The 14,544-nt window shown below is 31.2% G+C and overlaps 1 protein-coding gene across 15 annotated transcripts in view; it reads left to right on the top strand.

Annotated features, from left to right (window-relative positions):
• The window catches only part of LOC146534095 (G-protein coupled receptor Mth2-like), a 35,482-nt gene that overhangs the window by 19,006 nt on the left and 1,932 nt on the right, over positions 1-14,544 (top strand). For 13 of the 15 annotated variants that reach the window (XM_085195108.1, XM_085195113.1, XM_085195112.1 and 10 more), the window contains 5 exons: positions 10,699-10,777; positions 11,260-11,438; positions 11,825-11,993; positions 12,429-12,614; positions 13,558-13,947. In XM_085195108.1, the coding sequence (XP_085051234.1) occupies positions 10,699-10,777; positions 11,260-11,438; positions 11,825-11,993; positions 12,429-12,614; positions 13,558-13,729 (785 nt within the window). In that variant the 3' untranslated portion in view covers positions 13,730-13,947. The remainder of the gene's footprint in view (positions 1-10,698; positions 10,778-11,259; positions 11,439-11,824; positions 11,994-12,428; positions 12,615-13,557; positions 13,948-14,544) is intronic. The other 2 variants (XM_085195122.1, XM_085195123.1) reach the window with 1 other exon arrangement.

The raw sequence follows: 14,544 nt of genomic DNA, 5'->3' as shown, positions 1-14,544 counted from the left end.
TTATTCTTTCTTATTGTTTTTATTTCTTCACTCTGGCACTAAGGTAAAAGCCTAGATAAATTCGGTGGAACCAGTGAAGCTAAAAAAATCCCACAACATATATAAATATCCCACAACATGCACAAATATATATAAATATACACTACTACTGGGAAAGTATATGAAGTAAGAATATTTTCCGAAATTCCTACTTGCTCAGGAAAAAACAATATTTTACGTCAAACAACCCGTATAAAAGAAATTATTACATTAATTATTATTAAACATTTATATGACTATAATTGATATGACGTACAAACATGACAATGTAAACCTACTTCTACCCGGTATTATAAGGAATGCTTTAAATATGACGCGGGTCAATTTCCTACCTGTTATCAATAAGGATATCTACTTTTATTCATAAATATCACAGGTTCATAAGAAATGCATTCACTCTTATAGATAGCAAAAAGAATTGGATTACTTATCCTACTTCCTATTAATATCTATTATAAATGTGAGAGTCTGTGAGGATGGATGTTTGTTTCACTTTCATTACACCAAAACTAGTGAACAGATCTAAATATAACTTTACAGTAATATAGTTAAACAAACGCATCGGCTACAATTTATATAAAGATTTTGTATAATTAAGCAATAATATAATAATAAGTTTAAGCGGGCAAAGTCACGTTTCTGTCGCTAGTATTACTATGAAGACATCGATTCAAATGGAAACAAAAAACTAAAAAGATTTATTAAAAATAAATGATTAACATGATGCAAATTTAAATAAATACAAACAAAATATAATTTAAATATTAACTTAATATGTCAAGGGCTTCTAAGAAAGGCTTCTTACACTAATAATGGAGAAATAATGGAGTTAAGAATTAAAAAGTAGTTTTACTAGTTTTTTAAATGTAGACTATAGACTCGTAATCTGTGATCTTTGTTTTGTTTCTTATAATTTTATTTGCATGCAACAAAATCAGTAAATATATTATAATTATATACGATTGTTTATTGTCGAATTTTAAGCTTTTTGACATTTTATTGGATTTTACTTTTGGATAAGCAAAAAAAATACATTTTAGGGGATCGAGATTTCCTGATAAAATGGCAAAAAAGTTAAAGTTTGTATATAGTTTTTCTGCATACATTTTCATATTTTATTTGTGATTTTTTTTTTACAAACTACAATTACCTCATTGTTGCACACTTGTAACTTCCTGTAATTGTCAACCAGATTATTGTATTTGTGTCAATAAGACTATGGACACAAATACAATTTTAATTTTATATTAGTATTTTAAAAATAAATAAAAGTAAACGAATTCGAATCCACAACAATCAACCCCACGGGTGCGTTTTTTAATACTAACTATTTTAAGCTTATAAAAAGTTTTTTAATATAAAGTTTTAAAATTATAAAGTTCTCTTTTATATAAGTAATTGAAAGGTATCGTCAGGTGTCTAATAAATAACAATAAAAACAATATCAGTCCCATTTTTTAAAGATAGTGGACGAATTTCATTATTTAGAAAGGATTTTGATACTTTATTAGTTTTACTGTAATTGTCAGCCACACCTTTCAGTACAAAAAATACTTATACAGATATCAAATATTAACGACCGCAGTTTAATCCCTCAATTAATTTTGTTGAGTGAACATAAAATGGTGTGAAATATTTATATGGCTATTAGATTTTTATGACCGTTTGTCTATTAAATATGATGACCTAAATATATAACAACAAGAACAACAACATAACATAGCTTCACGCTTTATCCCTAGCGGGGTAGTCAGAGAGAACGGAGCGCCAAACGCTACGGTCTCTACATACCTCTTTCGCCTCGTCCACTGGCATCAACCTCTTCACACAAGCCCTCCGGTAGGTTAGGACCTATGCTTTTTACGTGACCTTTCTCCAGTATCTTTGGTACTGTGTTTTCGAAGGTATTCTTTTCCGGTACTTTTTGCTATAGACATAATAGAAAATGAATCCTCTTTAGTGTAATTTTATCAATTTTATTAGAGTTTTGCAAAATTTTTTCCTAAATTTTAGGAGGAATAACTATTTAAAATGAAATTCTTAATGAAAAACTGTTTTCTATGACCATTTCAAGGAGTTGATAAAGTGAAATCGACAGCCCTTTAATATATGAGTCAGGTACGCCAAAGGTCATATGAAGGTACGGTACCTACACCTATTTATTACATGACTCAAGTAAATGTTGCTTAACCAATCATTTTCACTAATATATTTAGTTTTTTTATATAAAATTACGATGTGGACTAGCTATTTGCTCTATTTCCCATACCCGTCTTCTTATTCTTACCAAACTTACTAAACTTACCTTATTATTCTTACCAAAGCTAGAAAGTTTTAATACCTGAACGAGAGTCGAACCCAATGACCAATGAATAAATATAGTTGTTTGTAAACCACTAACTAGACAGTAGTTATATGTTTTTATTTAATCAAATAGAAGAGTCGACAGCATCTCTAAAATACATCGAGTGGTATTTTTATAGTCGCCTTGAATATTATGTTCCTAATAAATTTAGTCTAAAATAAGTTCTCTAGAAAGATGCTAGTTAATGGGCGAGCTTTGATCCCTTTAGCTGTCTTGAGATGATTTATATTACTTGAAACATCATTGTTGTATCTCCCACGTATGTGGCCTAGTAAAAAAACTAGTGATACCTAAGACATTGCACGTTTTAAAGATATAATATGATGAATAACGTAAATAAACTGGCCCAGGACTTATAAGAACAGTGCTCGAGTCCGGGCTCTCGCAGGCCATATACTCGGTCTTTGACACATTGCCAATATGCATTTCATTCATGGAGAATGGTTATGTAACGCAAATGCTGCAGCTAGAATGTATCGGAAAAGATACCAAAAAGCTGAACGTCATCCCGATTATCGTGTATTTCGATTTTTCTCTCTTCAACAAAGAAGTAATCCAGCAAGTGTCGTACCATTTCGGAATCCAGATTAAATGCGCCAACTTTTAAAGTTACTTGCAAAAACAGTGTAGTACATTTTTTTTATAGTACAGTCGGTTAAAGTTGGGTGTAGTAAATATTTTGAATTTAATGTTTGGCAAAAACACCACATTTTATTGAAAACTGATGCAGGTATGTTTAAATCTTAAACTGTAATTCACAGAAGGGTTACTCATGATTACATTACAGAAAAAAAAATGAAGAAAGAGTAATATTTGTAGTCCAGGGACGTGAAAAACCATCACAGGGTGTCGGTTTTTGCGATATTTTTTAAAATCAATATAATATGAAAAATACATGACAAAGATTTTTTTTTATATTTTTCTCATAACTGTCACGACTTGGTCTATCACCTGGTTTCGTTTTATCGTTGGCTCCTGGGACACCCTGTATGTAAATGATTTGAAAAAAAATTTAATCACCTAAATAAATATAAGTGTTAATATTCCTCCAGTGGAATTGAACTCGTGACCATCGCACTCATTTGAGTTAATCCCAATTAAGCCGCGTTTCTTATTTAATAATAGTTTATTCTATGTATTAATTGACATATTGTAATTTAAAACGCGCGGAGCGCGTAGCCAAGTGTTTTTACAAACAAAACTGGCGAGCAGCACCGTGTGTTATTTTACACGAACCATTTGAAGCCACTTTTTACCTATTCGTAACTCAAAAACTATTCCATCTAAAGCTGTCATATTTGGCTCAAATATTTAGACCCCCTACCTGTATACGTGCATTAAATTTCATAAACACAGCTCAAACAGTTATTTAGATAATGACGTCCAAAAATCGTAAATTTTTAGGGGGGTGACTGACCTATAGACCTTAATGTTAACCAAGTTCCAGATGACCTAGAATGGTGAAATTTAGCATCCGGTTAAGTAATTGGGTGTATGTCAAGGGAAAAATCCGAAACTAGTATTTTTTTAATATTTTCTTATAATTTTTCAATAAATAGATTCAATTAGGAACATTTACTTATAGTGCCTGTAAAGAAATCATAGCAATCAAAGTTCATGATAATTGATTTTTAGGCTTAGCGCCTGACAAAAAAATAAGAGCAATGCATTATTTATATATGTTGCTTTAATTTATGTCACGCGTTAGTAAATATTTTATTTGTTATGGAGACTAACTTCACTATTACTTACGTAAGCCATCTAAAACAACACGATGCTTTCAAGTATATTTTATAATATAAGATAAGATATGTCTCCATTTGTAGCTGAAAATGCCTCTAATTTATGTCCTGACAAAGCCTGCCATCATGTGGACTTCAAGGGCTTCACGTAAAAATATAAAAATATAATAAATGGATTAACATCCTTCATTATTATTTATTATAATTTAAACATATGTTTTAGTACTTATTATACTAAGAGTATTTGCATAGTCGATTAACGTATTTGATATTAAATTATTATTACAATATTTAAGTACTAAGTCCTATATAAGATCCTATAAGGGTTCTGTTTTATTGCTTTCGAGGTACAGAACCCTAAAACAGAAAAAAAATACACTAAAAATAAATATAAAAAAAATAATTATATTGATAGAAATATATATAAAATTTAAGAATAATATACTATCTGTAAGGTCAGTCGTGGCACAGGGGCACAAAGTGTGACTGTTAAACCGACTGGTAGTGAGTTCGATTCCCACTCGAGGAAATGAAATATTAATTTAAACTTATATTTCCATTTCTTCGCTCTGGTGTCGAGGCAAGGCGCGGCGGAGAGTTCCGTGACTCAACACGCAATGCCTCCAGAATTCGATGGAAAGTGGGGTTACTGAGTGTATTAACACTAGGTTCCCTCTGTCTACTCTGCTGTGTGCGGGATACAGCGTGAAGCTGATTTTATTTTTAATTTGATATATTGTCAGCCTATCAGCTATCTTAACAGAAGTAATTGTAAAGTAATTATTAACAGTAAAAATTTAAGTAATTGTTAATAAAAAAATAAGAGAAAAAAAGAGAAAATTAAAAATTACTTAAACAAAATAATAAAAAATAAATAAATCCGCTTTACGATGTATCCCACACATAGCGGGGTAGACAGAGGGAACCTAGTGTTAAGACACTCAGTTCCCCTCTTTCCATCGAACTCTGGAGGCATTGCGTGTTGAGTTATTCCAACAAAATAATGAAATTAGAAAAAAATTATAATAAATATATCAGATTTCTAAAAGCAGCATACATTCATTATTTTCTAATCTGACAACTGTCATTTAATCAACAAAATAAAAACTATTGTCGAGATTCATAGATAAATATAATCTATTTTCATATATAATTAAATATCGTCTTAAGAGTAATAAAACATAATATTATTGACCATAATAAAAAAGTAAATACCTAATTATATTAGATATATTTTATTGTACGAAGGCGCTCATATTTTAATGGTTTTTTTGGCCTGGGTTTCATGATTTTACTGGTTTTAAGAACACTTGTGGAAACGGCAGAGAACGAAGTCGACCTTGGGATCATATCAATTCAGATTTGTACCGTCAGCACTTAATAAACTTATTGTTTATATTTTTTCCAAGACATGTTGAACAATGAGTCGTTCAATAGAATTGCTTGTGGTTGAAACAAGAACTTACACCGAATTGTTCTAATGCCTCCCGATGGGACCTGTCTCTTCCATGCTATTGCATATTCTTTGTTTGAGCGTATTGATATACAACAAACTAATAAATTGCGCGAGACTATAGTAGAGTACGTATGTCGTAACTGGAATGATTTAAGTATCTACACTAGCGCTCGAAACGGGAATCCTTACTCTTCTAAAGAAGACATGCTTTGCTTAACTACGTACGGAGCTACTTCCGAAATAAAGGCTGCAGTAGATTTGTACAGTACTAGCGGACGCGCGCAGCTTCGCTTGCTTATTGCTTAGGGGTGAATTCTAATAAACTTTGAAACACGTGTTCAATAAAATATTTTTAAGAGTCTCAATTTCAAATTTTATAAAAATCAGTGGCGATTTAAAGATTTTTCTATATAAACTTTCAACCCCTTATTTACACCCCTAGGGGATGAATTAAAATAAACCACGTAACTTATGTTCAATGAAATATTTTTAAGAGTCTAAATTTCAAATTTTATAAAAATCGGTGGCGATTTAAAGATTTTTCCATACAAACTTTCAACCCCTTATTTGCACCCTTAGGGGGTGAATTCTAGAAATCCATGAAACACATGTTCAATTAAATATTTTTAAGAGTCTAAATATCAAATTTTATAAAAATCGGTGGCGATTTAAGAATTTTTCCATACAAACTTTCAATCCCTTATTTGCACCCTTAGGGGGTGAATTCTAGAAAACCATGAAATATGTGTTTAATTATATACGTTTAAGAGTCTGAATTTCAAATTTTATAAAAATTGGTGACGATTTAAAAAAAACCTATACAAACTTTCAACCCCTTATTTGCACCCTTAGGGGGAGAATTCTAGAAAATGATGAAACACGTGTTCAATTAAATACTTTTAAAAATCTAAATTTCAAATTTTAGAAAAATCAGTGCTGATTTAAATTTTTTTCCATACAAACTTTGAACCCCTATTTCACCCCTTTAGGGTTGAAATTTTTCAAAATCCCTTCTTAGTGGATGTCCAGATTACGAAAGTAAACTTTTGTCCAAATTTAACGTTTCTACGCACAGCGGTTACGGCTGTGCGTGCGTCTTACCTCAGTCAGTGAGGACAAGTCCTTTTATATATATAGATAGACTAGCGGACGCGCGCAGCTGCGCTTGCTTATTTAGGGGTGAATTCTAATAAACCACGAAACATGTGTTCAATGAAATATTTTTAAGAGTCTAAATTTAAAATTTTACAAAAATCGGTGGCGATTTAAAGATTTTTCCATACAAACTTTCAACCCCTTATTTGCACCCTTAGGGGGTGAATTCTAGAAAACCATGAAACACATGTTCAATTATATATTTTCAAGAGTCTGAATTTCAAATTTTATAAAAATTGGTGACGATTTAAAAAAAACCTATACAAACTTTCAACCCTTTATTTGCACCCTTAGGGAGAGAATTCTAGAAAACGATGAAACATGTATTCAATTAAATACTTTTAAAAATCTAAATTTCAAATTTCATAAAAATCGGTGCCGATTTAATTTTTTTTCCATACAAACTTTGAACCCCTATTTCACCCCTTTAGGGTTAAAATTTTTCAAAATCCCTTCTTAGTGGATGTCCAGATTACAAAAGTAAACTTTTGTCCAAATTTAACGTTTCTACTATCAGCGGTTACGGCTGTGCATGCGTCTTACCTCAGTCAGTGAGGACAAGTCCTTTTATATATATAGATAGATTAAGATAGAAGTGTATTATCACAATGGTGTCCTACTTGGTTTATTCGGCGAACAAAAATGTCCTATGAGTTTTTTATTGAGCAACTATTGAGTTTCTTGCCGTAGTAGCTTCCTATAGGAAAAGTGCTTGTAATGGCCAAATTGAATAAAGAATATTTTGATTTTGATTACATTATAAACCTTTCTACTTATGATTTCTGTACAAAAAGTAATGATATCCCGTCAAAAACATAAATGTAAAATGAAAGCCAAGTTCAGTAATAAAACATATGCTTTCAGCGATAAAAGAAGTGAGATGTAAATGTATGCCAAGTTCAATGGTCAGTCCTGAAATTTATTTTTAACAATATAAAATATTTTATAACAACTGTAAATGCCCATTCTTCTTACAACTTGGAGACTTTATTTATGTCTAATATCTGATTTGGCTAGTTTTCTTATGAATTTACAATAGAATCTGAGTAGAATACAATTTGAATACATTCATTTATATCGATGTAAATTAATTTGAAAACTAGCCAAATCAGATATTAGACATAAATAAAGTCTCCAAGTTGTAAGAAGAATGGGCATTTACAGTTGTTATAAAATATTTTATATTGTTAAAAATAAATTTCAGGACTGACCATTGAACTTGGCATACATTTACATCTCACTTCTTTTATCGCTGAAAGCATATGTTTTATTACTGAACTTGGCTTTCATTTTACATTTATGTTTTTGACGGGATACATCTTTCTTTAATTATTTTAACCTTGATATCAATTTGTGCTTATCTATTGCCTATAAAATTATCACGTCGATGGTAAAACAATTCTATAGATACTATAAACGTTTTATAGGTAGCAATTAGTATCTATTTAAATTAAATTTCCATTTCTTAGCTACACTATAGTGTCAAGGCGAAAGCGCGGCGTTGAGTCCCGCTACTACAATACGCAATGCTTTCAGAATTCGGCGGAAAGTGAAGAACGGAGCTATTTATCTCTATTCATAATATTCTCCAAAGTAGGTAAATGAATTTCATATTGGAACCCAATGCCGTACTTTATCTCCGATCTGCAAAACTAAGTATTCAATTACTTCTTCATAATTAATTGGCATAGTACATTATTTTACATTATAATGAAATTACCTAATAATTACATACTTTAAATTTAAAGAAGCTATTAAATGCCTCTTAAATGCTGTTTATTGATTTTTTCACAGAAATGTCACTGCTATGAGATGAAACTGTTAAAGAGCTAGAAAAGTTGTCACGATTTCTATTTGTGGAGATTGAGAACACATTAACTGTGTAAAACATTAAACTTCGTAATTACTCACACCAGACGAGTTTGGACTGCATATACATATGTAACTACATCAGGCGTCATTCGCAACTTGTTTCTCTAGATTTTAAGGATGTTTATAGAATTTAATTATTTTCCCCTCAAAATTTCAATAAGTCCTCTCTTAGTGCTCCCCTAAACTCCCCAAATAACCTACATACCGAACTTTAACTTTCCAAATCCAGGAGCTTCGATTCTTCCTCTAACTTCCCAGGTTCCCTGTGCTTGCTACACGCACACGAAAACCAATAAATTTATATATAGCTTAATCACATTTTATACATGTTTTTGTAACGATCATAATATTACACGGTCTTTATAAATTGTTTCTATCCTCATTAAGCCATTGTTCGTCTGACGCGTCAAACGTGATGGCAACACGTGACGGATGGGCGTGTGAGAAGTCGGTGAATGTTGTTTTTTTGTTACTGATGAAGCTAAATTATATACTGTGAGGTTCTATGATGTAACCAATTATTTAGGTGCCCTGGAGGTACCTAAGTAAATTAAGTATATGTTAAATTTGAGGTGTTCTAAATTAAGTTAAATATAATGTATGTTGAAAAATAAAAGTAGAAAATGGGTACACCGTACCATTATCGGTATTTCTATCAGGCAACCAATTGTTGGTGTCGGTTTAAGTGTTAATGCGTCTATAAGGAACCTTGGGATTATTTTAGACAACTCGCTATCTTGGTCAGCGCAGATAGCAGAGGTCAGCCGAAAATTATTTGCTAGTATTGGATCCCTCAAACGATATAAACATTTCCTACCGGTTAAAATCAAAACTACTCTAGCTCACTCACTACTGCTACCGATTTTAGATTATGCTGACTCATGTTACCCAGACTTATCTGAGGAACAATTAAACAAACTAGAGCGGTTACAAAACTTATGTATTCGTTTTGTCTATGGTCTTCGTAAATTTGATCATGTCTCAGATCATCGTCGTCAGCTTGGATGGCTTCCTATCAGACATCGCCGTAACTTCCGGATGCTTACTCTCCTCTATTCAATCCTTTATAATCCTCTCTATCCTGCTTATTTAAAAGATCGTTTCTGTTTCCGTGACTCCGATTCTAGCCTACGCCCTGAACTTAGGTCCAGGAGCGATAATCTTCTTAAATTTCCAACTTGTCGTACCCAATTCTATTCCAATTCCTTCACTGTAAAATCTGCTATCCTTTGGAATGAACTTCCTTCCGAAATACGTCATTCTAAATCACTTAATATTTTTAAAAATCGTTTAAAAGACTATCTTTTCCAAATATAACTGTAGTTTATCTTTAGTCGTTTATATATATATATATATATATATATATATATATTTATATTATGTAGAATTATGTATTATATTTATAGGATTATATGTAGATATTATATTATTATTATGTAATTATGTATATATATATATATATATGTATGTGTGTATATTCATTATTATTTCATTACTGTATTTTATTTAATCTAATTGTGCACTATAACGTTATTCCCACTTCTTTATTTTTAGTCCTTTATTTTACAAGGGTTGCCTGGAAGAGATTGCTTGTAGCAATAAGGCCGCCTTTGCATACATTTTATAAAAATATATTGTTTCTTTCTCTTTTATATGTATTTTTGTGTGCAATAAAGTTTTTTCTATTCTATTCTATTCTATTCTATTTATAAATTAAATAGTCCAAGCCCCCGAGTTTGTATTGAAACTACAACCATTGTGTCGACAGTCAGACGCTATGCCATTGTGCAATAATGGCCTGTAAGTGCTGTATCACTACTTTTCTCTACTTACCTTGAAATAAAGACGAGGTGAAATGAAAGAATATCCAAAATATCTTATTATAAGTGGTTCATCCATGGGCTTTTAGAGAATCGAATGAAAACAAAAGTTATTAGATGTTTATTTTTAATATATATTTTTTCGTATTTATAATAATATTTTAAATAATATACAGGGAGTTAAATAAAAATATTAATTATAAACCATATATGTCACTTTAATTTAAATTGTATTTAAACTTGTTTCAGCATTTATTATTTACTTTGCACTCCTGGCCGCGTTCTTCTGGCTGAATGTGATGTGTTTCGATATTTGGTGGACTTTCAGGTTTGTATAGTTTTTGTATACGATAGAATAAATTATTACCTTTTTGATTACAGAGCCTATTGTTAAAATACCACACCTTCATAGATATTGCGACATAACAAGTAAATGGACGAAAGTTTTATTTATTTTTAATCGAACGGGAATTGAACCTAAAGCCTAGTCCACTAGACCATTTCCTAGCGTTATATAAATTTCAATTTCTAGAAAATATATAAATTGTAATTGTAGTTTTTGTATATATATATAATTTTGTATGTACCTACAACCTATACTATTACCTACACATACTAACGCCCCATACATTTGTCCTAAATTAATATCAAAAAGAGTTAAATATTATCTATATAATTTGCAAGTATCAAGTCCAAAAACAATTTTGGAGATAATTTCTTATCTATTATTTTATAACAATTAATTTACCCATACAAGATAACCTATGACCACAAAACATTGATAATAATATACTAAAATTGATATTTCAGTGGCAAGCGTGGGAGGTCTTTAGAAAAGTTTTCCGAGAGAACAAAGTTCTATGCGTACTGTAAATATGCTTTTGGGGTCCCAACAGTTTTGACAGCTTTGCTAATCGGCCTCGAGTTCTCCGGGATGCCTCCCCGCCCTTTCCTGCCTTCGATAAGGCAAGATGGTTGTTTTTTAACAGGTATTATGCTTATTATACTTATATTTTTAAAAAAATCTGCATAGAAAGGTACGCAGAGGGAACCTAGTGTTAAGACACTCCGTTCTCTACTTTCTTTTAAATTTTCTAAACTTAGACACTCTCACATAAGTACATATGCTCATCAAGGATCATACTAGGTATCAACTTGACACCTTAGTGAAAGATAATACCATTCTCCACTCTTCCATTTTAATGTCTGCCTGCTGAGTTTCCCTTTACACACTTTGATATTAAATATTTCATTCCCCCGCGTAGGTATCGAACCTACAACCATCGCGCTTATAGTCGCACGTTGCCTCTGGGCCACGGCCTCACGCACCATTCATATATATGTATATTAATACATCTATTTATATAAATTTCAGGTGACACCAAATTGCTATACCTATACGTACCGATGGTGATATTATGTGTGGCTAATTCGATATTCTTTACACTCACCGCTTGTAAGATCGCTGAAACTAAGAGACAGACTATAGTGTTGAAGTCCGGTGAGAGCGCAACACACGACAAGCAGAAAAGTGAGAAGCAAAGGTATAATTAAATATGACTATTCTTTTCCTTTTAATGAACAACCTAAATAAAAAAATAATTATTTATCGTTTTTTAAAAAGGTACCTACTTACACATATAGTCTACGAGGTCTAAACCAAGCTTTGCATTTGTGTGAGTGTTAATACTTATATAGTCTAGGTGTAACATCACTTGCCACGATGCTTGGCCTAAATCGGCTTATAGTGCTTTTTGTTAACCGAATTACATCTCTGACACTGTTAGCAGTGTCACATATTTAATCAGCTCACTTTAAGCCTTGAAATTATTTAAGAAAACAAAGAATAAAACTTTTACGCATTCAACACGTAATACAGTTTTGAGAATAGTCATGAAATTGTTACCGATGAAGTAGAAGAACAGAAAATACCGATTTATATTAATTAATATTAAAATAAAATTCTTTGTCTATTCCAGGTTGCTTTTGTACTTGAAACTTTACGCTGTGATGGGAGTGAACTGGATTTTGGAAGTGATCAGCCATTTCTTCCCTAAAGCCAACAAGATCTGGTATTTTACTGATGCGTACAATGTTCTCATCGGGTTGTTCATATTCATCATTTTTGTCTGCAAGCGCAAGATCTTCAGACACATGAAGAAAAGGTTAGCTTCTTAGTTATATAATATTTGTAAAAAGAAATACCTTTTAATGTCAAAAATGAACCTTTGTATATTTACACAAATATTTACAAAAATTACATTTGTATATTTTCTTTTCGAGATGCGCAAAAGCCTAACTTTAAGATGACCACAATAAATTTGCCGTACTATACTTCCATGTTTATCGATACGATCATGAATTATTAATAACTCATCCATTTGAACTTTAGGATATAAGATATGATATCCTCAAAAAGAGTTCTTTGTTGGTTCATGGAAATTATTCTGTTTAAAATAACAATAAGCAATTTTCAATACTGCTTTTAGTTTTTTGTTATTTGGCTTATAAAGAAGCTGGTTAGGCATTAAACTTAGCCAACCGTGTTAAAAAAAACATAGGTAGTTAAACAAAACAGTGAATGAACTTGTTCCGTTCACGCGTATACTCAACAATTGTTACTTTACTCGTATGAATGGCTTTCATTGTTATAGAATTCAAAACATATTTACTACAGAACGAATTTCTGTGATTCATATCTATTTTACATTCTTAGGCGTTAAGTGTTTCTTTAAATAGATTTAAGTTAAACAAGAAATACTATATGCCAAATTTATTTCATAATATTTATAAGAAATTATAAGAAGACTAAATTTATTTAATAATTAATAAGACCACCGGGGCGTAGTGTTACAGCATCTAATTGTAAGCGCAACGATTGTGGACTCGATTCAAATTCGGGAGAGTGAAAGAATTTGATTTCCTAGCTCTGGTAACAAGATAAAGCGTTGGGTTGCATGCCACTTAACACACAATGTCGTTGAAAATTGGATAGTGCAGAGAATTGGAGAACAGAGTGTTTTAACTCTAGCTTTCCTCTACTATTATATGCCGGATATATTATAAATCTAAAAAATATTAAGGATCAGAAATTTTAATTTTAATTAGGATCAAAGACAAGATTGTTAAGCAGAAGGAGGGGATGGGCAGCATGACGATACCGCAAAGGCAAATTGGAAGAAATCTAAAGGACTACGGCCAAAGAGATAGCCTGGATACAATTAGAACGGATTGTCCAGATTCAGATAGCAATAAAGAAATAAATACTACAGTTTTATAACAAAAAATACCAAAAATCTGTTATAATTTATATTACATATTATTTTTCTTTATTTTCTAATTTTGAAATGCTGTAGTATAAGATATTATGAAAACATTTATTTTCTCAATGAGTGTTGACTACAAACTGATTTGTGACTATGTCAGAAAATGGAGGCATTTAAGTTCCACAGAAGATATAATATAAAGAGACTGATAAGAAGAAAACAAGCGTATAAGGTAGCTAACAATTTTGGACACGAGGGATTTTGATACATCGCTTTGCTTCTAGAAGTTTCTCGACTAACATTTAGGTTTATGCGAAATAACTTTGCAGTGAACTTTTCTTCAAAATGGCTTTTTGTGGTTCTAATACATAAAATCAGGAAAAAATATGTCTTGATTTTGATTTTCGCACTTTCTTTTGACATTTTCTAACTTTTTGGTGTTGTTTTATTTTATTTATGGTTTTTTTATTTGGGTTTATGGCCTATCTTTCAAGTTTCTTTACGTCTATAAAAACAACATCCCAATTTTAAAGTTATATAAACTTAGATACATGTGTAAAAACTATACTGCCTTATCGTTCACACAAAATAAATTTAAGAACAATAGAAAACAAAATCCTTTTCCACAAAGAAAAAATAGAAACACCTAAGTATAGCATACATTATTGCTTATTATAGGTTTTTCTTTGGATTCCAACATTAAATTAATGAAAATTATATTTTTCTCGATATCAGTGAACATTAAAGTTCCATACAAAACGCTACTTTCTAACCCTTATATGTTACCAGATGAAATATTTACCAGATAAAATTATTTTAACTAGTTCCA

This window comes from Heliconius melpomene, chromosome 12 (assembly GCF_056956725.1).
Source record: "Heliconius melpomene rosina isolate 202511_hmr_F chromosome 12, ASM5695672v1, whole genome shotgun sequence".
Lineage (NCBI taxonomy): Eukaryota > Metazoa > Arthropoda > Insecta > Lepidoptera > Nymphalidae > Heliconius > Heliconius melpomene.
This window is presented reverse-complemented; position numbering and strand designations above follow the sequence as displayed.